We start from the raw sequence: 26,381 nt of genomic DNA, 5'->3' as shown, positions 1-26,381 counted from the left end.
AAACCTGAGACTATTTTGTGATTACCGAGAGCTGAACTGGAAGTCTGTCCCTGACAGGCATACCATTCCAAGGATCCAAGACATGCTTGATAGTTTGAGTGGGAGTTCTTGGTTTTCGGTTTTAGACCAAGGGAAAGCCTACCATCAAGGCTTCCTCGATTAAGAAAGTCGCCCCCTCACAGCTTTTATCACACCATGGGGATTATATGAGTGGGTGCGTATTCCCTTTGGTTTGAGTTCAGCACCAGCAGAATTCCAGAGGAGCATGGAGGACTGCCTGTCTGGCCTTCGGGATGAAATCTGTCAGCATTATCTGGATGACAACCTTGTTTACAGAAAGTCCTTTGAAGATCATGTGCGGCATGTACATACGGTCTTGCGTCGGTATCAACAGCATGGTGTCAAACTGACAGCCAGGAAATGTTGTTCCAGAGCAAGGTGCGATACTTATACAAAATTGTATCGAAAGATGGCTATACTATGTACCCAGCAGAGATTGCCCCAGCTCAAGCACTTAAAGCAAGGAAGCCTGCAACAGTGTGAGAGCTCAGGAAGATGTTGGGATTCATCTCTTACTACAGGTCGTATATACAGAACTTTTCAAGTAATTTTAAAACAAAAAAAACAGTACAGGGAACAAAATCAGGCCAACTGCTTAGCAGAACACCAATAACATGGACAGATTCCCACCAAAGGGTTCTGATACAGTTGGTTGATCACCAGTCCACCGATATTGGCATACCCAAACTTTAATCAACCATTCGTCTTACATTGTGATGCCTCACAAGAAGGTCTGGGAGCTATCCTTTACCAGAGGTAAGATGGAATAATTAGAGTCATAGCATATGGGTCCAGAACTCTCACCAGAGAAAAATTACCACCTTCACTGAGGCTGAAATGTCTGGCACTGAAATGAGCAGTTTGTGAACGTTTCCGGGATTATCTGTATCATGCCCCTTCGTTTGTGGTATACAGACAATAATCCCCTCACCTATGTCCTCACCAATGCCAAACGCAATGCAACTGGACAAAGATGGGTTGCCGAATTGGCCGACTTTGATTTCACAATCATTGGTCTATAAATAAATGCATCAGGAAATGGGCCATCTTGGCGTAGAAAGGACATTGGACTTGATCAGAGATCGATTTTATTGGCCCAGAATACAGAACGACATCGAGAATTTTATCACAAAGGTATGTGACTGCCTAAAGAAAAGAAAGCCAAACACACCAACACGGGCACCTTTGTCTAACATCAAAACCACATACCCTTTTGAGATGGTTTACATTGATTTCTAAACCTAGAAATATGTAAGCAGGGATATGAATATATCCTGGTGGTAATGGATCATTTTACACGATTTGCTCAAGCCTATGTTAGAACAAATAAAACAGCAAAAAAGGTGGCTGACAAGCCGTTCAATGACTACACTCTTAAATTTGGTTTCCCAACAAAAATACACAATGATCAGGGAAGATAATTTGAGAATCAGCTGATGGCCCAATGAAAGAAAAATTGTAGAATAAGAGGCTCCCACACTACCCCATACCACCCACAGGATAACGGACAGGTAGAGTGATTCAACAGGACCTTGCTGTTAATCTTAAGGACTCTGACTGAAGAGCAGAAGGCAGATTGGAAGAGCTCCCTGGCCAAGGTAGTGCATGCCTATAACTGTACTCGTAGTGAAGCCACAGGATTCTCACCTTTTTATCTTCTTTTTGGGAGGTCTCCAAAACTACCAGTGGATCTTATTTTTGGTTTTGAACACCAGGGAGAGGAAGGCTCCTATAACCAATATGTGGAGACATCGAATGGTGGAAGCCTACAGAATAGCATCCGACTGTGCAACAAAATAAGCCACTAAAAAGAAGGGCCAGTATGACAAGACAATTCATGGGGCAGAGTTACAGCAAGGCAATCGTGTCTTGGTGAGAAATGAGTGAGAAAGGGGGACTAGGTATAATTCGCTCCTACTTGGAGGCCAAGGTGTATGTTGTTATTGGCAGGAAAAGTAATGACAGCCCAATTTATGAGGTGAAACCTGAGAGCGGTGAAGGGAGAACCAAGGTGATTTATCGGAATTTGCTGCAACCTTGTGACTTCCTCTCAATTGAGCAGCAACGGAGTAACAAAGCAACAAAGAAAACTCACCAAACAAGGACAAGAGGCCCATGGAAAGACACGCAGGAACCAACAGACAGTGAGTTGTAAACTGAGGAAGGATTTGATAGAGGTTACTTCAATTGGCCAAAAACTGTTCAGCAAGCTACAGTAATACAATACACGGAATCACCGTTGAACCCAAAAGCTGAAGAATTCCACCCACACAAGATAGAAGGTGAACAACAGTTATCGGCAACAGCCGAGGCACATGTATCACCAATTGGTACAGACAGCAGGGAGAGATTCAGAGAGTGAATATCAGTTAACTGAAGGAACTGAGGGACAGATCTTGCGGAAGGGATCAGAATACAGTGAGACCGATTTGGCTATAAATAATGGACAGCAGTTGGAACAGAGTGATGAAGAGGATGAGAGTAGTCATCACAACAGGAGACTCCACCCTCAAAGAGAGAGGAGACAGCCAAAGACACAGGAGCAGGGAAACTGGCGAGGGTTGCTGGAGGGGGAACCAGCAGGCTCGCCAAAATGTTGCACACTCGAAATGAAGGACGGGGGCAGGTGCTCCAAATCGAGGGCAAACACATTTATTGTGTTCTTGGTTCTTTCGGTAAAGTCACGTAGAAGGGAAGTAATAAAATAATAAAAATAAAACATAATAAAATAATTCTCACGACGTTTCGCCCACAACGCAAGCAGCCGTCTTCAGGTGGAGAACAGGTCTGTCAAGTAGACAGAGTCTGAATGGCACGCTCCAGGCTTGGAGCGACTATTTATGCTGGGATGGAGGGGCGAAGAGTGTCTTGACAAAATAATTTGCATATCAAGAGGAATTTAGCATATTTATGGGAAATGCAGATATGCGACCAGAACTGCTTGTGAAATGCGTAGGTTTGGCGAGGGGTTTAAAGTCATTATGCCATGCATTATGCAGGATTAGCAGTATCAAAGGGAGGGAGTAAGGGAAGGAATGTTAATAATATGGCGCCGCAGCAACTAATATGCTTATTGACTATACCTTGTCATATTACACTGTTTTATTCTACCCACTCAACTGTATAGCACACTGCTATATATTCACTATAAAATTACGATACTATATATTACCTTATACATTGTATTAAACATTACACTTTAATACTATTTATTATTATATAATATGCTATACACTATACCATTGACCGCCGCGTGAAAGGTACTAAGAGGAAGCAACGAAATATGTCAGTGGGAGAGTGGTGGTAGGAAGCTTGCAGCGGAGCAAAGAATCCATTCCCTGCGGAGAATACAGGATATATAGTCAATGTCAGTGAGTGGAACGCGGTCTGAAAGTCACCGTAAACGTGGACACAATCAGTTAAGATCCGAAATGGTTTATTACGTCCTTCCAATGATTGCTAAGCCGGAATCCATCTTCTCGGTTGAAATTGTCTGTGTTTGTATATGTGGATCGCCTCATGAACGAATCTTTCATGGTAGCCAGATGGCTTGCAGAGAACCTCTGTCTTGGAGAAGTCAATATCATGTGAACCCACTGAATTGTAACAGTGATCTGCCACGGCTGAGGTGTTTGTCCTACCGTGTTTCAAGTCTGCTTTATGTTCAGGGATGCGGTCTGAGACATGTCGTTTGGTTTCTCCAATGTAACTGCTACCACAGAGGCAACTTAGTTTGTAGACGCCAGGGTACTGTATGTCTAGAACCACATCTTTTACAGACGGGACCAGATCACGGATTTTATGTACTGTGTTGACTCGGACCTGGATCTTGTGTTAAATCAGGATTTTGGAGATCTTTTTTGTGACCCCAGCAATGTAGGGTAAGGTGATGGTCTTGAGAGGCTCCTCAACAGGATCCTTCTTGATGGTTGGAGTGATGGCTTTGCGGATTGTGTTAGCCTTAAGAGCTTGGCGTACGTGTTTGAGTTCACTGGCAATGTGTTCTTGGTCGAAAATGCATTGGGCTCTATGGTATAGAGTCTTGATGAGGGAATTCTTCTGGGATGGATGGTGGTGGGAATCCGGTTTTAGGTAAGCATCCATATGGGTGGCTTTCCTGTAAACAGAGTGGCTCATTGAACCATCAGGTCTCCTTTTAATTAGGACATCCTAAAAGGGTAGCTTGCCATCTTTTTCGACTTCCATGGTGAATCTGATGGCTGGGTGTATGGAATTGATGTGGTCGAGAAATTGGTCTAGAGCAGGCCGGCCATGTTGCCAGATGACAAAAGCGTCATCTACGTACCTCTTCCATAAGGTCGGGCGTAGAGTGGCAGTCTGGATGGCGTCAGTCTCAAATTTCTCCATGAAGACGTTGGCTACAACCGGAGATAGGGGGGAGCCCATTGGGGTGCCCTCAGTTTGCTTGTAGAAAGTTCAATTCCAGGTGAAGTATGTATTGGTTAAGCAGTGTCTCACCAGGGGGGGTACCCCAGCATTCAGTCCTTGATGAACCAAGTCTTCAATGATTGCAATGGTGTCAGGTACAGGAACTTTGGTGAATAAGGAAACCACATCAAAACTGCTGCGGCGCCATATTATTAACATTTCATGAGAGCCCACAGCGTTGCCGATCATTGCTACAATGCTGTAGGCTCTCATGAAATTGTCTTTTCCGAGACTAAGGTGCTCTGCAAGCCTCCTGGCTACCATCAAAGGTTTGTACACGAGGCCATCCAAATATACAAACACAGACATAATTTCAACCGTGATGATGGGTACAAACTTAGTAATCATTGGAAAGATGTTATTAACCATGCAAAAAAGATTTAACTACACATATTTGGAGCATTCCTGGCAGCGATTTCAGCCGCACCACCCCTACATAATAATAGGCTCAGTGAACCATTCTACACAACAAAGACTAATTTCCTGGCAGCGATTTAAGCCGCACCACCTCTACATAATAATAGGCTCAGTCAACCATTCTATACAACAAAGACTCATTTCCTGGCAGCGATTTCAGCCGCATCATCTCTACATAACAAAAAGGCTCAGTCCCTTTTACACGCACCTTTACATCATCCGCACCTAGTTTACACAACAAAGGCTCATTCCTAACAGCGTGCTTCAGCCGTACCGAACCTCACAAAAATTATATTCAGGGCCTACCTTGGCTCCTCCCACCCTCAACCAGTATATATATAAATACTCTGTTCTAGGAATTTCTCTCACTTGATACAGCTATCGTGCTGTGACGGTTCCACCTGAAGACGGAAGCTTGTGTTGCCTCCGAAACGTCGTGATTTTTAATTTTATTTTTATTTTACTTTTATTAATTTGTATTTTTTACCTACGTGGCTTTACCGAAAAAACCTAAGAATATGAATCCACTCAACTCGCCGTGTTTGGAGGAGGAGGAATGCTGCCTATGACCCCAAGAACACCCCACCGTCAAACATGGAGGTGGAAACATTATGCTTTGGGGATGTTTTCTGCTAAGGGAACAGGATAACTTCACCGCTATCAAAGGGACAATGGACGGGGCCATGTACCGTCAAATCTTGGGTGAGAACCTCCTTCCCTCAGCCAGGGCATTGAAAATGGGTCGTGGATGGGTATTCCAGCATGACAATTACCCAAAACACACGGCCAAGGCAACAAAGGAGTGGCTCAAGAAGAAGCACATTAAGGTCCTGGAGTGGCCTAGCCAGTCTCCAGACCTTAATCCCATAGAAAATCTGTGGAGGGAGCTGAAGGTTCGAGTTGCTAAACGTCAGCCTCGAAACCTTAATGACTTGGAGAAGATCTGCAAAGAGGAGTGGGACAAAATCCCTCCTGAGATGTGTGCCAACCTGGTGGCCAACTACAAGAAACGTCTGACCTCTGTGATTGCCAACAAGGGTTTTGCTACCAAGTACTAAGTCATGTTTTGCAGAGGGGTCAAATACTTATTTCCCTCATTAAAATGCAAATCAATCTATAACATCTTTGACATGCGTTTTTCTGGATTTTGTTGTTGTTATTCTGTCTCTCACTGTTCAAATAAACCTACCATTAAAATTATAGACTGATCATTTCTTTGTCAGTGGGCAAACGTACAAAATCAGCAGGGGATCAAATACTTTTTTCCCTAACTGTATAAGGGTAAATTTGTGAATATGTGTGTCTGTTTGAAATGTTTCGCATACTTCCCGACATGCAACAAACTTTAAATATGGCGTGTGGGTAGTTTCCAGACTGTACACCATGCAAAAAGTATAAAAATATACGTTTGTATTTTTTTTGGGGGGGGGGGGGGGGGCGCAATAATGGATATTTTGCACAAGTGAGCTGTGACGTCACATCTTTGATGTCACCCGCATGCGGAAGCGTTACTCAGTGTGCCTGCTGATGTCACGCATCCAGCCCCAACTCTCAGCGAGTAAAGTGCCATACAAATGTGTTGCAGGTCAAAGGCGTTCTTCGCGCAGTATTGGTTTATTATTTGAGTCGTTTACTGCCTTACACACCCTGAAAGTTGTGTGTGTCTGCAGCAAGCGCGTGTATGTGTACCTATGGACGCGCGCGCGTGTGTGGGGGGGGGGCGTTAGTGTAGTGGTTAGCGCACTGCGCTATGAACCCAGCGACCCGAGTTCGATTCCTGCTCACGGCCACCACCGGTGACGATTATTTAAACCGGTCCTGGGCCTCCCCTAGGTCTACTCAGCCTCAAACGAGTAATTGGTGTGGTGTGTGAACATCCAAGTCCCAGGCGAAGCCGGGTAGTAAAGCTAGTCTGGCATAATTGTCAAATCTGTTAGATGATTTAATTGATTATTGTGTAACTGACTGTGTATAAGCACTACAAGTTGTAAAGTTGTAAATATGAGAGGGCTATGGCATGTCTATGTTGAGTAAATTGCAGTTGAATATATCATTAAGTACAGTACTATTTAGACATACTGTACTGGAAGTACAGCCAAGCACAAACATAATACAACGTAAAAATACAATTACAAAGTTATGGGAAAATGATCAATAATTTCTATATTGTGATTTGCTATTGTATCGTAAATAATTCTATATCTTAAAGAGAGGGTCTTTGCCTGGAACCTCTGTAAAATCACGAGCATTGATTCAAGCAAGCCTGACTGATGATGAGACACTGCATATGAAAACCGCTACAGATAATTTTTGTACTGAATCAACACTACTAAAATTATGGCACTCCCATGAGGATGTTGGGTAGATGGGATCAGGGTCACAACTTCCTATCTCAACGGGGACTATGCAAGATACGACTGTGGGCCCCCCTCCTTTCTCCCGATTGTTTTTTACTGAAATAGCTACGGATATTTTAAACTCGTACACAATAATGTCGGCTATAAATATATATTATGTTCGTTGTACTGTATATTGGGTTTAGAGGAAGACAGTCTCACAGTGACAGTTTTTATACAAAAATGTAAACGTACAATACTCACATTAAGTTATCGTGCATCTTGCTTTCATGCACATGTCAGTTATCAAACAGCCTGGTGTTCAGTAACAAACACGAGTAGCACTCCTATATTTTACGATGTGTATTTAAAAAAAAATCTTTTTCATTTGTTGCAATGTTTTTATTACGGTTAATTGAATATTTCTGTTTGAAATGTTTTCTTAATATTTTTTAACTGGGTCTAACACGTAGGCTTTCGTGATCAATATCATCCATAATATACGTTTTTTGGGTTAGATCGCGTACATATGAATGTGTCGTTAAACCCGCCACCACCCGACACAACCAATTAGTAAGGTTTGTCACGTAAACATAAAATAACAATTCGTTACTAGTACAGTACACCGGTATTTTGGGAGAGCAAATCCACAACATATACAATCTCAGTACGACGTTTCGCCAGTAATTACAACTAGCTTCATCTGGTGACAGCCACACATATTTACGCGATCTAACCCAAAAACAACCGATATTATTGATGTTTTAACTTGTTTGTCTGGTTGATTTGGGCCTCATTTGTAGCCGACTGGGCCCCTATGTGTCGCATAATGCTGCCACCAATAGCTGTGCCCCTGCTGATAAGATGTGTAAAATACATTTTTTGTTTCTATGTGGAGAGACTAATGTATGAAGGAGACAGTGTCCGCTTATCTGTTAACAACAACAACCACGTTGGTGTGATATTGAACTGCCATGGATATCCCATGGTGTACACTGCGAATACAAGGCACTCCGTATATCAGGGGTGATGTGCTTGCTGGTGCTTACAGTTAAGAGTTGCCTCCTGTTTCTCCTGTGGGCATGCCCCTTCCGAGATGCTCACATCATCAATCCCAAAGCTGCCTTGTCCGCCAGGCCCTCTCACTGCTTCAAATACAACCTAGCAGAGCGCACCGTGGGACTCGGAATCAGAATGTTTATTTATCCTGGAGAGATCCAATGAGTTATGAAGATGCTTTTTCACAGATATAAAGTAGGGGTGGGTCAGAAAGCTCCAACAAACAATACTTGCACGTATTACCGTGAGCATGGATAGATGAATGTGGTGAATGTGTGTTATTTCCAGTGGGATACAGACCGAGATTCTCAAAAGTGTTTACCTCTGTCAAGTACTGGTATTTGTATCCTCAAGCAATCCCCAAATCATTTCTAACCTCAGGTCAAAGAGACCTGAAACTGCTGTGGTTGATATTGCATCCCTTTGATAAGTTGGTTCACTCCAGTCAATCGATCATCAGGTCGCGTGTGGTGGGGTAAAGCGTGGGTATGCCCACCGCTTCTAAAACGTCTGGTCAATGTGGAAGAGTAGACCAAGTGCTTCTATAGTTGGTTCTCGTGTCTAGTGGAGGGCCCTTCCGCCAGCAGTGGCGTGACCAAGCAATTGCATGGCCCCTAGCTTTGCGGTTAACTTACTGGGAGATTGAGGGCTTACTTGAAAGGGCCCAGCAGGGTTGACAGGGAGCTGCACCAGGCATTCCTCCATGTGCCGGCCCTTGGACACCCAAACATGCCTGTCCTGATTGGGCCCAACTCGAACAAGCACATTCAACATTCCTGCAGCAGAGGACACCACGCGGACATCTCACGAGACATCACGACAACGTATCACAGTGAGACAGCTGACATCTACAGCATATGTAAGAACTCACGCGGTGTGGTTATATGGTGAGCTATATTATAACCAGTCACAAGGGCCTAAAAAGCCACAGGTTTGTCCCTTTTGCAACGTGTTTCCGTAATTCAATTTAACCAGTCTTCGTCTGCTACACGATGTGGTGATACATCACACTCGTGTTACATTTTTTGTAGGCTGGAGGTAAATGCCCTCACAATATTAACCATAAACTCAGATTAAATGTGACAGCCATCAATGGAGATAGAGCACATTTTAAAAATACTTTAAGCATCACCATTATTAACATTACATCTTGACTTAAAGCCTTCGTGACTGCCGGAATTTATATTCTTTGGGTCTTTGCTAAAGTCACGTAGATAGGTTCAAAGAAAATAACAAAGAACTACGTTTCGTTTGTGTTGCGATCGAAACGTCATAGTTCTTTGTTATTTTCTTTGAACCTATCTACGTGACTTTACCAAAAGACCCAAAGTATATTATTAACATTCTCTATATAGTAGCTATCAATACACAGTTATGAGGTGTACTTTGTGAAATACAGAAATTCGTCATTTTAAGTGGAGAAAATGGCATTTATCATACAGATATCTCATCTAATTACACGTTAATATGAGTGTAAACAAAGAAAATTAGTATTATTTATAAGATAATAAATACATATCCTATTTTACATCGAGTCATTCACGCAAACGCTGAATATTGTGAACCACATTTTAAGATCACAAAAGAGGGACAAGAACAGCAGTGAGACATGGACAAGACCCCAGGGTACGGGGTAAACAAAGCACAGCGACAGTAATGTGAATCTCAAACACGTGAGTCACTTGCAGCTAGGGATGCCACCTGTTCTTGTTTTATTTTGACAGTCCAGGAATTGGTCTCTGTTTAGGGGGGGGGCAGGAATTGACAGGAATTAACTTGTACCGAGATCTGGATGCATCGCGTTGAACTTTTATCACAGTAAAACTGCACGGTTTTGATAGACCTCAACTGACTGAGAAATACGTCCGGATTTGGTCTGTGGGAAAGGTGGTGACCCTACTTGCAAAACTGATAGAAGTCGAGCCGATATAAATGCTGACCCGAGCTGTTCCCACGGCTGTGGAAATGGAACTCCAGGCAGGCAGATTTGAGACTCGTGCCGCTGCCACTGATGTTATAAATGGGGCTGATGAGACGAGCTCGCTGGCCGGCCTGGCCCTGCTGCGAGGCCTCCGCGTACATCAGGTTACCTGAATGCAGCACAATTTGGGCGAGGAACGGTGTGACATTCAATACAACGTCGGACAAGCGTCCGTGATATATACTCACCCGCTCGTCACGTTGGCCTCAGGAAGTTGGCCTCAGGAATAGATTTTGAAGTTAGTAGACATCGTTGCATATAGTTGTAGTCGACAAGCCAAAATTAAGATCGCTTGAAATAATTTACTTTTCATTCTTGTAAATAATCTTAAAATACGATATTTGGTAATAATACATTTAATCATTTTTTTAAATGTCAATATTTAAGAGCTACTCCATTTCACGATGCGGCAGTTTAAATAGTGGGGCAATTTTCTCAAATCACTCTGCCGCCTCTCTCCACCGATCAGTACACATATTACACCAGTTAGTCAATCGGCAGGTAAAATGTGGGTATGTGGTCCACCTCTTCCAAAAAGTCTGGTCATTATGGAGAGTAGACCAAATACACCCGAGTTCACTGTAGTGGAGCCCATCTTCAGTGGCGTGAGCAAGTGCTTGCGGGGCCGCGTTTTTGACAAGTCTAGGCTTGTATCTGTACCTATATTTCTGATGTTGACAATGATCTGTAGCGGTCACCTCGCAATTTAGTCAGCCTCGACTGGAAGCGTTGGTCAGTGAAAGTGGCAGAGGCTGGGGATGCCGATAGACCAAACGGACGAGTTGTAGCAGAAAAATGAGGTGATGCGGGGATGCCAGGGACCCCGGGTGAGCTGTGGGTCCTGGGGGGAGGAGTAGGTCTCGGCCACTCTCCCGCCCCACGGCGCTGCTTCCAGTCAAAGTCATCATGCGTGTCCTGCATGAAGCCACACAGCAGCAGCTCTTCAAACCCACAGAAAGCCTCACCTGAAAAACACACGCACCCATGTTTCATGAGGAGCACGCTGGGGTACCATGGTGTGGCCGGCTGGCAGCGTGCGTCGGAGCGGTGCCCTACCATCAGAGTAGTGGATCCAGCGCATGGCCGAGTCCCCGGGCCCAAAGCAGGTGAAGGGAGTGAGTCGTAGCTGGTGCGCGTGCGGCAGAGCGAGCTCCACAAGGTTGTGGCTCAGCAGGTCTCCTCTCTGCACAGGGTCGGCTATGGCCACCTGCACACTCTTCCATGAGCCTTGCCCACCCTGCACACAAACATTGAGCCCTGCTCAAGCTTTGCTTGTGGTTCGGGCTGGTGACATGGCCCCAGCCCCAGCATTCGAACCACGGTGACATGGCCCCAGCCAGTGACAGCCATGTCACTGTGGTTCGAATGTGGCAGGCCACCATGATTATTACCATTGAATGTTTTAACCACAGGAACACTGGCCGTTTGCTTCACAAGGGTACTTTAAAAATCCCTTGACATCATACGAAACAATTAAGCCTAATGTATGCCAGCGTCATGGTTCAAGTTTGAAAAATTACCCACATATTACTCAGAATAGGAATATTTTATTTAGACTGGAGGAGGAATCCAATGAGCTATAGAGGTATTTTTCACAGATGTCCAGTAGGGGCCGGTCAGAAAGTTACAACAAACACAATACAAAAAACAATGGTATAGGAAACGTGAGCAAGTCACTAAAATAAATAACAATAACTTAAGTCTATAAATACAAATTGCACAAGTACATCAATTCTTGCCGATTTTTCAACACTAATATCAAGCTTGGACAAGGTAACACAACAACAACAGACCCAGACTGTACCAAGACAACAACACACAGTACCTCAATAAAATTGCACGTTAAAATTGAACTATAAATACGTGGGTAAGGATCAAAGTTACAAATCACATTGACAAATGTCGTATCCAGCACTAATCTTCTGCTTCAGGTTATTTTTTGAAGGAAGATTTACGATGTTACTGGAGAAAACAAGGCATAGTTAAAAGGCAATTATATGGACGTCTTAGGTTTCTTGTGTTTGACATTGGGATTAATGAATTAGCTAAGTATAGTGTATGGTGCTGGGGCTTGCAAAGCCACAGCCGGTAATGTGTTGTCATTATGGGCAGCCCAGGTTATGGGATGTAGTACCAGCCCTAGTGGGGTTTGGGTGAGCGCTGGTTAGCGCTGAGGCACCACGAGCAGTGTGTGGTGCGGGCTCCCGGTGAGGGAGCGAGAGGGAGCGTCAGCCAGCCAGGGTTACCTTGGGGCATGATACGCTGGTTCACCTGCTGTCACGTGACCGGATGATATTGGAGGGGGGCCACCGGTAGACGGGGCCGTGGGGCGGTCTCGTGGTCCAAAAGAGCTCTCGGGAACCTTCGAGAAGGAGCTCGAGAGACCTGGAAGGTGGGCAGGGCGTAGGGCGGAGCCAGCCCCGGCCCAGGGGCATATAACGAGGGCCCCGTGAGGAGCTCGAGGTTCTTCGTGTGCTGGTATTACGAAAATCCACGTTGGAGAGAAGCCTCTAGCCACGCAGTCCGGGACCCCGTTTGTGGTCCGGACCGGGATAGCAAACCGTGTCTAGTTCTGCTGTAGCGTGGTTAGATGGGCATTCGAGACCCGAGTGTAGATCGTGTTGTGTTGTGTGTTAATGTGTAATAAATAGTGTTGCTCCAAAGATAACGTTTGCGACTCAGTTGGACTCACTATGTGATGCCGCCGCCACGAAGCCGTTCGGCAGGCGCCCCATCTGCGACCTCGCCACCACCAAGCGACGGAGCCGACCCCACGTCCCCCTCACCTCACCTCACAGGAACACACCCGCACGCACTTTCCCCCACCCATAGAGCTGGAAAAGGAGATCACCTGATCGACCGGTTTTTATCCGAGAAGCCCTTATCGGGATTGACTTTCACGGTTTCCGGCGACCAGGGAATTGGACGACCTCCCCCAACGCTACGTTGCACAGCGGCGCTGCGACCGGCCTTAAGATGGTATGGTTGCGGCGAGGGGCATTCGGCCACCGCGGTTGTGGCGCATCCCCCACACACACCCCCCCCCCCACGTGTCGACGGGGCAAGCAGGGGAGGGACGGGACGGCATGATTAGCAGGACTGCGGGGGCTCTTGCGCATAGTCATGGAGGGTTGGGATAATTACGCTTGAGCGCGCAGGCACCATTGTTAAGGAAGGTAAAGCACTAAGCGGAAAGTATGAATAATCGGGAGGGCGGACGCACGCGGGGAGCCCTTGCACAAATTCCCACGGCGAGCCTTTGTAATGGACGCCACCGCATAATCTGCAATAACAAAGGCATGCGTGAGAAAGGGATTAATTAGAATTTACGCCGCGCAAGCAGCACATTGATTAGCATATGCGCCGCTCATGAGCGGAGAGCATTCGGGAAGTACGGGACAGAGGACAAAAGGGATCGTAGCAAGGTAGAGGGATCTCACTTCTCTTCAAGAGGCACGCGTTCAATTCGGCTCCCAGCTCTGCCCTCCGGACGTCCGCGTGACGTGTCCCGACAGCATAGAGGAAAAGCCACAGGACGCCGAATACTTCGACCCGTGAGTAGCAAGGTGACAGGGTATCGTAAGCCGATAAATAGGGAATAGGTCCAGGGGAAGTAGGATAGGCCAGCCTCGCCGATACGTACTGACTCAAACTGATTTAGCATCAATTCGCAGGTAGCAAATAATAAATCATTAATAGCGAAGCGTGGCCTCGTGTGATCTCGTGAGCGGTGTGAACGCGTTTAGTGCTGCGGCTCGCCTCGTGGGAGCGCTGCACAGAGCGGCGCGAGAGTGGGTGTCGCGTGTGGAGCTGCGTGTGTGTGCATGCGTTCGCTCCGCGTAGGATATAGGTGCGCGATCACAACGTGAGTGCTCAGTGGTGAGTGAGTGCCGTGGGGGGCTGGGTGCGTGAAGGCGCGTACGTTCGCTACGTGTCGGATACGGGTGCGCATTGGTCACGTGGTTATTCGACGGGGAGGCGAGTGCCGCACCGGGCTGTAGATGGGCACACGCTCGCAGTGTGCGAGAGCTGTACGTAGCGGTGTAAAGAGGGGGAGTATGGCGTTTGATTGATGATGCTGTGCGCACGTATGCTCGCAGCGTGGGAGCGCGGCGCGAGGCTGTAACAGTAGGGGCGTCGCGTTCGAATGCCGGCGAAACCTTAGCGGGTAATAGGGCGGTGCGGCAACGCAACCGGAATAGGGGATGCGTGAGGGAGAGACCCCGGGGGCCAACGGCCCCCACATATTGGTGTCAGAAACGGGACGATCCCCCGCGCCCCCAAGGGAGAGAGACCCCCCAACCCAGATTAAAATCAAATGCACATTTACGAGCAAAGGAATTCCATCATGGAAATCGTTTGCCCGCAGCATCAGGGGGGCTAAAAAAGTTAATGGGTGGTCAGATGAGGAGGCGTTGCAGCAGTTAGAGCTACATTTAGATGGGCGAGCAGCTGACTTTGTGGAAGCTTTGCCCGCAAGCGCACAAACTCAGTGGGAAAAATTAATGTGCGAACTCGAACGGCGCTTCGGCGCCTATGACGAGGAGGATGCGCAGGCGGCCTTAGAGGCACGCCGCCGCCAACCCGGCGAGGATCTACGAGATTACGCCGAGGACGTATGCATGTTGACCCAGCTCGCGTACCCCAAGTACGAGGCCAAAATAATTGAGGGCTTCGCCGCCGGTAAAATCCAGCGATATTTGGCACGCACCCCGTGGTGGCAGCCAAATGTAGACGGTACACGCCTCTCCTTTAACACCCTCGTCGAGCGCGCGCGCAAATGCGAGAAACTCTCGGGTGAGCGCGCGCAGCCTCGAGGGAGGGGACGAGAGTGCGCCGTAGCGAGCCTACTCTCCGACGAGGAGGAAGAGCTCGCCATCGCAGTAAGGGGACAGGCAAGGGAGCCCCAGAGACCCAGCGAAACAACCCCCGGGTGGGTAGCCGGGTTACAGACCGGCATGGGAGATATAGCCGGCCAGGTAACCCAAGTACGCGAGGAAATGAAGGAAACGAATAAAAATATGACCAAACTGCAATCCTCCGTTGAGACCATCCGATCCGAGATGGGGGAACTAGACTCCACGGTAGGAGGGCTAACTGGAAGGATAGCCTGACTAGAAGCAGAGTATGAGCAGCAGCGCACTGGGGGAGGAGGGAGTGGGCAGAGAGCCCACTACGGAGCCGCCACCCCTCCCCGGGCGTGTTATGTGTGCGATCGGCGAGGGCATCTCAGGAGGGACTGTCCTCAGGTCGCCCGAGCTAGACAAGAGCTAAGGTCAAACACTAAAACCCCCCTAGAGAGGGGACCACCGGGGGGTGAAATCGACGTAGCCCCAACACAAACAAGCTGTGAGAATAATGGCGAGCGAGTGATCTCCACACAGGTTCCAGCAACAACGCCCACGGAAACGGTGACTCATGGCGACTGGCTACGGGAGCTGGTGGCAGGGATCACGGGGGCCACGTCGCTGGTGGAAGGGGAGGTAAACGGAATGCGTACCCGAATCCTGCTGGACACGGGGGCGGTGGCCTCGCTCGTGACCGCAGCACACTGCAGCGCGATCGGGGTCGACGTGCGTCACCTGCAGGCACCGGACCGCGCGCTGCACACTGCGAGCGGAGCCGGGATGGGGATGCTGGGGAGAGCCACCCTAGAGGTCCGCATAGGCACCCAGGTGTGCACCCAGGAGTTCTACGTGTCGAGTGCGTTGTGTCGCGAGTGTATCGCAGGCACCGACCTCTTAGAACAGCTGGGACTCAACGTGCAACCCCGCCAGCGATGCGCCACCATGGAGAGCAACGGCGAGTGGATACCGTTCCTGGGACGAGAACCAACGCGCCCCCGCTTCGCACCTGTGGCCGCTATCCTGGCGACGGCAGTGACCATCGGGCCGCTCACCGAGATGCTGGTGCCGGTAGCAACATCCCCCACCGACCCCGCGCTCCGACCATCAGGAGAGGTAATGCTAATTCCTCACCCGGAGTTGGCGAAACGGTATGGGGTCGTGGGATCCGCCACGTTGGTAAACACAGATGGGGGCCGATTGTTTATGCAGATGTTTAACCCCCACAGTACCCCAGCGATACTGCGACGGCACACCCCGATCGCCACCGTACACCCCTTGCACGCACGCCACTCTGACGAATCGGTGTTCGCACTCTGGGCTGAGGACCCCGGTCGTTCGGAGGGTGACCAGGACCTGGCTTGGCGAGTCGGCCCGACTCCCCGAGCCGAGGTCGTCCCCCTGCTCGACGCGTTACATGTGCCATGGGCGGATTTACCTAAGGGAGAGGCCGATCGGCTGCGTGAGTTACTGCGGGAGTATGCCGACGTGTTCAGTGAACACGACTCGGACGTGGGTCGGACCGACCTTGTTAAGCACCAAATTGACACCGGTGCAGCCCGACCCATCAAACTCCCTGCGTACCGAGTGGGCGCACCCGAACGCACCCAGATCAAAGAGGCGGTTGGGGACATGCTTCGCGATAACATAATTCAGCCCTCGGCGAGCCCCTGGTCAGCCCCGGTGGTACTAGTAACGAAAAAGGATGGATCAACCCGGTTCTGCGTTGATTACCGTAAACTGAACGCAGTCACGCTCGGCGACGCCTTCCCCATACCCCGCATCGACGACACTTTTGACAGTCTCGCTGGAGCGCGATATTTTTCCACCCTCGATCTCGCATCCGGGTACTGGCAGGTGGAGATGGCGGAGGAGGATCGGCCGAAAACCGCATTCACCACCCTGATGGGACTATTCAAGTTTCGAGTACTCCCGTTCGGACTCACCAACGCGCCTGCGACGTTACAGCGGCTGATGGAGTTGGTGATGCGGGGTTTGCAATGGGAACAGTGCCTGATTTACTTGGATGACGTGATCGTGTTCAGTAGATCTTTGTTTGAGCACTGGTCCAGGCTTCGAGAGGTGTTCCAGCGACTGCGAGCGGCTCATCTCAAGCTCAAGCCACGTAAGTGTTACATCGCACAACGCGAGGTAGGGTACCTCGGGCATCGCGTCAGCGAGGCAGGCGTGTGCACCGATCCGGAGAAGGTACGCGCCGTAGTGGAGTGGCCACGGCCAAGGAATCTGACGGAGATCAGATCATTTTTGGGGCTCGTCACCTATTATCGTCAATTTGTAACGGGATTCAGCGAGATTGCATACCCTCTCACCCAACTCACCTCCCCTAAGCACCCCTATCAGTGGACGGGGGCCTGCCAGACGGCCTTCACCACGCTCAAAGATCACCTCACCCACGCCCCCACCCTCGCTTTCCCAGATTTTACCACCGATTTTATTTTGGACACCGACGCCTGCAGCAGCGGGCTGGGCGCGGTGTTGTCACAGGTACAGGATGGGACGGAACGAGTCATCACGTACGCCAGCCGGACCTTGAGTGAGGCCGAGCTGAACTATTGCGTGACCCGCCAAGAGTTGTACGCCGTGATTTTCGCATGTAAACAGTTCCGGCCGTATTTGTACGGCAGGAGATGTCGCGTACGCACTGACCATTATGCTCTACAGTTCCTTCTTACATTCAAGGAGCCGCGGGGGCAGATGGCCCGGTGGTTGGCGCAGTTGCAGGAGTACAACCTGCAAATCGAGTATCGGGCTGGCCGGACCGCATGCAAACGCGGACGCCTTGTCGAGGCGGCCCACGGTGTACGCCGAGACAAGGGCGGAGGAGGCCTGCCCGTGTTTCACGGGGGGACGCTGCCGGCAGGCAATGGACCCCCGAGAGGCCACGGCCACTGACCCCCCCCCCAGCGAGAGAGAGTGCAGTGTGCGCCACAGAGACCCTCACGGGCGGCACCGAGGATCCCGTCGACCGCCCGGCAAGCGCGGGACCCACGGCTCGGGACCCGGCGGATCACCCCGCCCCGATCGGACGGATCCAGGAGGACGTCGGCTGCGCCTTCCCGGGCCTGAACGACGAGCAGCTGAGACAGACCCAGCAACGGGATCCGGATCTGGCGGCAGTGGAGGCGGCACTGCGGGAGGAAAAGAGCGCCCTACCAGGACCCTGGAGCGGTTTGTATGCCCGGTTGTGTGTGCAGAACGGAGTGGTACGGGAGTTAACCGAGGCCGGCCAGCCGGGGTGCATCTGTGTTCCTGCCCAGGTGTGACCCCAGCTGCTACGGCTGGTGCATGACCACCCACTCGGGGGCCACGATGGGGAACGACGCACTCGAGAGACCCTGCGTCGCCAGTATCTCTGGCCCAAATTGGCACAAGACGTGGCGGCCTGGGTACAGGGCTGCCGCGCCTGTCAGTAGTGCGGGCCGAAACCGGCCCGATACCAGGTACCCCTAAGACCGTTCCGCGTCAGCCGCACGAATCAGCTGGTCGGGACCGACCTACAGGGGCCATTCCCGCAATCCCATCGGGGCAACCGGTATATCCTAGTCGCAGTAGAGTATTTCACCCGCTACCCCGTGGCAGTGGCCATCCCTGATAAAACGGCCTTGGTGGTGGCCCGGGCATTCGTGGAACATTACGTACTTAAGCACGGGATCCCAGAACGAGTCCTCACCGACCAGGGTAGCGAGTTCGAGGCCGAGCTGTTCCAGGCACTGTGCCGAGAATTCGGAATCCAGAAGGACCGAACCACAGCGTACCACCCCCAAGCGAACGGTATGGTAGAGCGCATGAATCAGACCCTAGCAGGGAAACTCAAACGTATGGCGGCCGCAAATCAACGGGATTGGGACGAACACCTCCCCTACGCCCTTTTCGCCTACGCCACCACCGTACACACGTCGACGGGACAAACCCCGTTTTTAATGATGTTCGGCCGTGAGTCTCGTTTACCCGCAGATCTGCTATTCGGCGTTCCTTCCCCCCAGCCGGAGGAGGGAAGCCGCCCCGTGGAACACCTGATGGAGACCCTGCGAGAAGCCCGAGGCCGAGCATACCCGCAAGGGGAAGCCGCGCATCGGCGGCAAGAATAGGGCGCCCGACCCCGCATGGAACCCCCCTTATTCCTGACCGGCGCTAAGGTGTGGCTACACACCCCTCGCGTTGGGGCCGGGCAGGTGGGGAAACTGACGACCTACTGGCGGGGACCCTGGACCGTGGTGCGGCAGATCTCCCTCTGGACGGTACTAATCTATGGCGGGGAGAGGGGTCGAGAGACAGTGGTCAACGTCCGCCGCTTAAAACCATGGAAAGCGGCCCCGGCGAGAGAGAACCCCATCGCCCGAAGGCCCCGAAATTCCGGGGTACCCGCACCCCTCGTATTGGGGGGCCTCGCACACTACATGGGCCCTGCCGGGCCCCCGAGACGCCCCGATCCAGTCAGGAGACGACGCGGATGACGGCTCCTAAACCCTTCCGCTACTGAGTTTGTGCCCCAGCCCGCAGGTACCGAGGGACAGGGAGAGCCGCTGGAGTGGAAGAGGAGGCCGCTGCAGGAGCTGCAGAGGACGGAGCCACCCGCCCCGAGACCAGCCACAAGGTCCGGACGGATCCCTCGGACCCCACAACGTTTTCTCATGGGCGCGGCCCAAGCGAGGTGCTCCAGTCAACCCGGGACGGGGACTGGCACCTCGGGGGGCTATGTGATGCCGCCGCCACGAAGCCGTTCGGCAGGCGCCCCATCTGCGACCTCGCCACCACCAAGCAACGGAGCCGACCCCACGTCCCCCTCACCTCACCTCACATGAACACACCCGCACGCACTTTCCCCCACCCATATAGCTGGAAGGGGAGATCACCTGATCGACTGGTTTTTATCCGAGAAGCCCTTATCGGGATTGACTTTCACGGTTTCCGGCGACCAGGGAATTGGACGGCCTCCCCCGACGCTACATCGCACCGCGGCGCTGCGACCGGCCTTAAGATGGTATGGTTGCGGCGAGGGGCATTCGGCCACCGCGGTTGAGGCGCATCCCCCACACACACCCCCCCCCCCCCCCACGTGTCGACGGGGCAAGCAGGGGAGGGACGGGACGGCATGATTAGCAGGACTGCGGGGGCTCTTGCGCATAGTCATGGAGGGTTGGGATAATTACGCTTGAGCGCGCAGGCACCATTGTTAAGGAAGGTAAAGCACTAAGCGGAAAGTATGAATAATCGGGAGGGCGGACGCACGCGGGGAGTCCTTGCACAAATTCCCACGGCGAGCCTTTGTAATGGACGCCACCACATAATCTGCAATAACAAAGGCATGCGTGAGAAAGGGATTAATTAGAATTTACGCCGCGCAAGCAGCACATTGATTAGCATATGCGCCACTCATGAGCGGAGAGCATTCGGGAAGTACGGGACAGAGGATAAAAGGGATCGTAGCAAGGTAGAGGGATCTCACTTCTCTTCAAGAGGCACGCGTTCAAGTCGGCTCCCAGCTCTGCCCTCCGGACGTCCGCGTGACGTGTCCCGACAGCATAGAGGAAAAGCCACAGGACGCCGAATACTTCGACCCGTGAGTAGCAAGGTGACAGGGTATCGTAAGCCGATAAATAGGGAATAGGTCCAGGGGAAGTAGGATAGGCCAGCCTCGCCGATACGTACTGACTCAAACTGATTTAGCATCAATTCGCAGGTAGCAAATAATAAATCATTAATAGCGAAGCGTGGCCTCGTGTGATCTCGTGAGCGGTGTGAACGCGTTTAGTGCTGCGGCTCGCCTCGTGGGAGCGTTGCGCAGAGCGGCGCGAGAGTGGGTGTCGCGTGTGGAGCTGCGTGTGTGCTCGCAGCGTGGGAGCGCGGCGCGAGGCTGTAACAGTAGGGGCGTCGCGTTCGAATGCCGGCGAAACCTTAGCGGGTAATAGGGCGGTGCGGCAACGCAACCGGAATAGGGGATGCGTGAGGGAGAGACCCCGGGGGCCAACGGCCCCCACAACTAGATGTCCATGTGCTGTTTTAGCCAATTCCAATTTAGGTCCCAAATGATCAATAGTTCACCTTTTGGAATGGGTGATGTAATTTTATCCAGAAATTAATTTCATATTTTGCCATTTGGTTTCGTGGTCTACAGAAAAACATCAGACTATTTTTTGTATTATCTGGAGAATAATTATGAGTGTGATGCATTCAAAAGACCACGGATTAGTTAGAGTAGTAAGTTGAATGCAAGGTAGGTTATATTCTTTGGAACTTCGGTAAAGTCACATAAATAGCATATTTTGCGAGGTTATTTAATTTTAGTGTGCCTTTCTCCTAATTTACAAGCTTGCGTGCCGTGCCACGTCGTCATCTTACTCGCGCAGCAGCAGCACTTTACCGTCCACTCATTGATATGCTAATTTTCTCTGCCCCCTCCCTCTCTCCGTCCCTGCCCCCCTCTCTATATTTAAGGGACCGTCACAGAAACGACCCCTCTCTTTGTGCCGATATGTGTCCTCTCTCTGTGTGTCCTTGTGATGTCTGTCTGCCTGTATGTCTGTCTATAGTTTTCTAGTTAGATTTTTGTTGCTATTTTTTTTTTGCCTGATGATTGCTTGTGTTGCAATCGAAACGTCGTAATATGCTTTTATTTTAATTTATTATTTTATCTTTAGACGTGACTTAACCGAAAGAACCAAAGAATAATTCCTGCAGTCACGAAAGCTCCATAATTAAGAGCAAAATAATGATCAAAAATATAATTTAAAAAAATTACAATTTAAATAATAATAAAACAATAATGTAGACTGTAGCCTGGTTCTTAATCGGAGTGAGTGTAATGGCAGTCTATAATGTAGACTGTAGCCTGGTTATTACGTTTGGTGAGTGGACTGGCAGTCTATAATGTAGACTGTAGCCTGATTTTAAGCTGGTGAGCATATTGACAGTATGATGTAGACTGTAGCAATGGTTATTAAACTGAGTGAACGTACTGGCAGTCTATAATGTAGACTTATTCTTGGTTCTTTCAGTAATTTAAATGTAAAAATATATAAACATATATAAATAAAAAACTAAAACCACGATATTTCGATCACAACACAAACGATCGCCATCAGGAAACGGGGGGTTAGCCTCTAAAGGCAAACTGTTTATAAAGGTTGACAAGATGGGCGTAGCCCAAGTGTGTCAGCAGCATGGGCGGGGCAGCTAATGTTAATGTAGGAGAAAGCAACGCCAACGCAGTGGATCTACACCAGGGGTCCTCAAACTTTTTAAACAGGGGGCCAGTTCATTGTCCCTCAGACCGTTGGAGGGCCGGACTATAGTTAAAAAAAACTATGAACAAATTCCTATGCACACTGCATATATCTTATTTTGAAGTGAAGAAACAAAACGGGAACAAATACAAAATTTAAAATGAAGAACAAGTAAAGTTAACTACACTATGGGGACCTCATTTGCCAGTAAAAATATGATAATTGGTTCTTTACCCTTCTATCTGGCAACAAAACTGACACCTTTTTGCAAGGAGTCATGTTTGCATAGACCGCAATACCTGCAGTCATAATACAAACAAAAGAACATAACTCTGATAATGTGCACTGTCCTTGAAGTTGATTGGTCCACACCCGAGACAGCTTTCCTTCGAGCCTAGTCTCATATGGGTTGGACCAGATGACGCCAAAAGGCGCACAACTCAAGGACAATGCACCATCAGAGTATGAGAGCTCGGGGCAAGCATCTACACTATGGGGACCTCATTTGCCAGTAAAAATATGATAATTGGTTCTTTACCCTTCTATCTGGCAACAAAACTGACACCTTTTTGCAAGGAGTCATGTTTGCATAGACCGCAATACCTGCAGTCATAATACAAACAAAAGAACATAACTCTAATAATGTGCCCTGTCCTTGAAGTTGATTGGTCCACACCCGAGACAGCTTTCCTTCGAGCCTAGTCTCATATGGGTTGGACCAGATGACGCCAAAAGGCGCACAACTCAAGGACAATGCACCATCAGAGTATGAGAGCTCGGGGCAAGCATCTACACTATGGGGACCTCATTTGCCAGTAAAAATATGATAATTGGTTCTTTACCCTTCTATCTGGCAACAAAACTGACACCTTTTTGCAAGGAGTCATGTTTGCATAGACCGCAATACCTGCAGTCATAATACAAACAAAAGAACATAACTCTGATAATGTGCACTGTCCTTGAAGTTGATTGGTCCACACCCGAGACAGCTTTCCTTCGAGCCTAGTCTCATATGGGTTGGACCAGATGACGCCAAAAGGCGCACAACTCAAGGACAATGCACCATCAAAGTATGAGAGCTCGGGGCAAGCATCTACACTATGGGGACCTCATTTGCCAGTAAAAATATGATAATTGGTTCTTTACCCTTCTATCTGGCAACAAAACTGACACCTTTTTGCAAGGAGTCATGTTTGCATAGACCGCAATACCTGCAGTCATAATACAAACAAAAGAACATAACTCTGATAATGTGCACTGTCCTTGAAGTTGATTGGTCCACACCCGAGACAGCTTTCCTTCGAGCCTAGTCTCATATGGGTTGGACCAGATGACGCCAAAAGGCGCACAACTCAAGGACAATGTCCCCATAGTGTAGATGCTTGCCCCGAGCTCTCATACTCTGATGGTGCATTGTCCTTGAGTTGTGCGCCTTTTGGCGTCATCTGGTCCAACCCATATGAGACTAGGCTCGAAGGAAAGCTGTCTCGGGTGTGGACCAATCAACTTCAAGGACAGTGCACATTATCAGAGTTATGTTCTTTTGTTTGTATTATGACTGCAGGTATTGCGGTCTATGCAAACATGACTCCTTGCAAAAAGGTGTCAGTTTTGTTGCCAGATAGAAGGGTAAAGAACCAATTATCATATTTTTACTGGCAAATGAGGTCCCCATAGTGTAGATGCTTGCCCCGAGCTCTCATACTCTGATGGTGCATTGTCCTTGAGTTGTGCGCCTTTTGGCGTCATCTGGTCCAACCCATATGAGACTAGGCTCGAAGGAAAGCTGTCTCGGGTGTGGACCAATCAACTTCAAGGACAGTGCACATTATCAGAGTTATGTTCTTTTGTTTGTATTATGACTGCAGGTATTGCGGTCTATGCAAACATGACTCCTTGCAAAAAGGTGTCAGTTTTGTTGCCAGATAGAAGGGTAAAGAACCAATTATCAAGTAAAGTTAAATCAACAAACTTGCCAGTATTTCAATGGGAACTATGGGCCTGCTTTTAGCTAATGAGATGGTCAATGTCCGGTTCCATATTTGTCACTGCTAGTCGTAACAAGTGATGCAAGTGTGCATCCGTTAGTCTAGATCTGGTTGGAGATTTCAAATGTTTAATTCTGGAAAAAGTCTGTTCACAGACATAAGTGCTGCCAAAGATGGTTGCCATTTTGAGTGCATGGTTCCTGAGATGAGGATATGTCTCAGAGGAGAAAGATGCATAGAAATTATGAAGGCTGCTTGACTTGAATGCATCTTTCAGAGAGTCACAATTCTGTAGTTCAGCCAGTTCCATTTGGTAAATTGTATCCACATTTTCAATGTCAATAGAAAATGGTAAAGTCACGTAGAAGGGAAGTAATAAAATAATAAAAATAAAACATAATAAAACAATTCTCACGACGTTTCGGCCACAACGCAAGCAGCCGTCCTCAGGTGAAAAACAGGTCCGTCGAGGCGACAGAGTCTGAATGAAACAGCACACGAGCTTGGAGCATATATATAAGCTCGTGTGCTGTTTCATTCAGACTCTGTCGCCTCGACGGACCTGTTTTTCACCTGAGGACGGCTGCTTGCGTTGTGGCCGAAACGTCGTGAGAATTGTTTTATTATGTTTTATTTTTATTATTTTATTACTTCCCTTCTACGTGACTTTACCGAAAGAACCAAGAAGATGAATCCCTGCAGTCACGAAAGCTTTAAATCGAAATAGAAAATGGGTTACGGAAAAGCTGTATGTCCTGTTCATGGAGATGAAGCTCTTTAAATCTAAATTGGAACTCCTTTTGCAATTTTTCCAGTGAATCCACACATGTTTTGTTTGGGAATGCAACCAATGGTTTTTCCGCTAACAGATTTTGAGTTGTGGGGAGATGGCAGAAGTTTTCCTCCTTCACTTGTTTGATGAGGAGGCCTAATTTTACTTCAAATGCTTGGACATGTGATTGCATATCACAGATGAGCTTCCCCTTTCCTTGAAGTTGCACATTGAAACTGTTGAGTAGCTCTGTTACATCTGTCAGAAAGGCAAGGTGCCATTTCCATTCTGCATCATTGAGCTCTGGTACTTCTTTGTTTTTTGAAAGCAGAAAAGCTGTAATCTGTGGAAGTAAGTCATATAAACGTTTCAAAACTCTCCCTCGACTCAGCCAACGGACTTCTGTGTGGTACAGGACATCTTCATAGTCAACATTTAGCTCAGACAGAAATTCCTGAAATTGGCTGTGGTTTAGTGCATGAGCTCTAATGAAGTTAACACAAAATTCCACAATTTTCATAACAGAGTCCCACTTCAGTGATTTACTACACAGCGCTTGTTGGTGGATGAGACAGTGTATGGCTATTGGATGAGAATGGTTATGTTTGTCCATCTCTTGGTTAATGCGAGAAATTACTCCTTTCTTAGACCCCACCATGCTAGGAGCACCATCAGTTGTCACACTGGCTAGTTTAGCCCAGTTCAGCTCCAAACCATTCACAGTTTGGCAAACCTTTTCATAGATATCCTCTCCTGTAGTTGTTCCTTTGATGCTTTGCAGTGCAGGAAGCTCTTCTGTGACTTCGAAATAGTCATTCGTCCCACGAATAAAAATTAGAAGTTGTGCAGAATCATGAACATCATTGCTTTCGTCGAGTGCCAAGGAAAAATAGGAAAGTTTTTTTTGTGGAGTTTTGCAAATGCTGATGCAAATTCTCTACCATTTCTTCAATCCTCCGTGTAATTGTAGGTCCTGAAAGACTCACTATACTAAATAAATCGGCCTTCTCTGGACACATCTCTTTGGCAACAGAAAGAAGGCATTCTTTAACAAATTCTCCCTCCATGAATGGTCTGCCAGTGCACGCTATTAGCTTGGCAACTTGAAAACTTGCTCGCAGTGATGAAATATTTAGCTGCTTCTGCTTCACAAAAGTATTTCGCTGAGTTGTTAATGTATTTTTCAGTTTTAATATTTTATCTTTTCTCACTTCTCCGACCAAACAATCAT

The 26,381-nt window shown here is 48.7% G+C and overlaps 1 protein-coding gene across 6 annotated transcripts in view; it reads right to left on the bottom strand.

The window, feature by feature from the left end:
- LOC133341505 (MAM domain-containing glycosylphosphatidylinositol anchor protein 2-like) overlaps window positions 1–26,381 on the bottom strand; it is a 93,932-nt gene that overhangs the window by 7,393 nt on the left and 60,158 nt on the right. For 2 of the 6 annotated variants that reach the window (XR_009755048.1, XM_061550203.1), the window contains exons 12-16: window positions 11,359–11,539; window positions 11,001–11,267; window positions 10,262–10,411; window positions 8,976–9,097; window positions 8,312–8,423 (exon numbers count right to left, since the gene is read on the bottom strand). Coding sequence is in view for 5 of the 6 variants with exons in the window: in XM_061550203.1 (XP_061406187.1) it covers window positions 8,312–8,423; window positions 8,976–9,097; window positions 10,262–10,411; window positions 11,001–11,267; window positions 11,359–11,539 (832 nt within the window). In the remaining variant the exon portion in view is untranslated. Of the gene's footprint in view, window positions 1–2,843; window positions 3,399–8,311; window positions 8,424–8,956; window positions 9,098–10,261; window positions 10,412–11,000; window positions 11,268–11,358; window positions 11,540–26,381 lie in introns of those variants that run through there. The other 4 variants (XM_061550202.1, XM_061550206.1, XM_061550204.1 and 1 more) reach the window with 4 other exon arrangements.

This window comes from Lethenteron reissneri, chromosome 11 (genome assembly GCF_015708825.2).
Source record: "Lethenteron reissneri isolate LAM-NWPU_2019-01 chromosome 11, ASM1570882v1, whole genome shotgun sequence".
NCBI classification, from domain to species: Eukaryota; Metazoa; Chordata; class Hyperoartia; order Petromyzontiformes; family Petromyzontidae; genus Lethenteron; species Lethenteron reissneri.
Note: the sequence above shows the minus strand (reverse complement) of the source record. Positions and strands in the feature narration are given on the sequence as shown.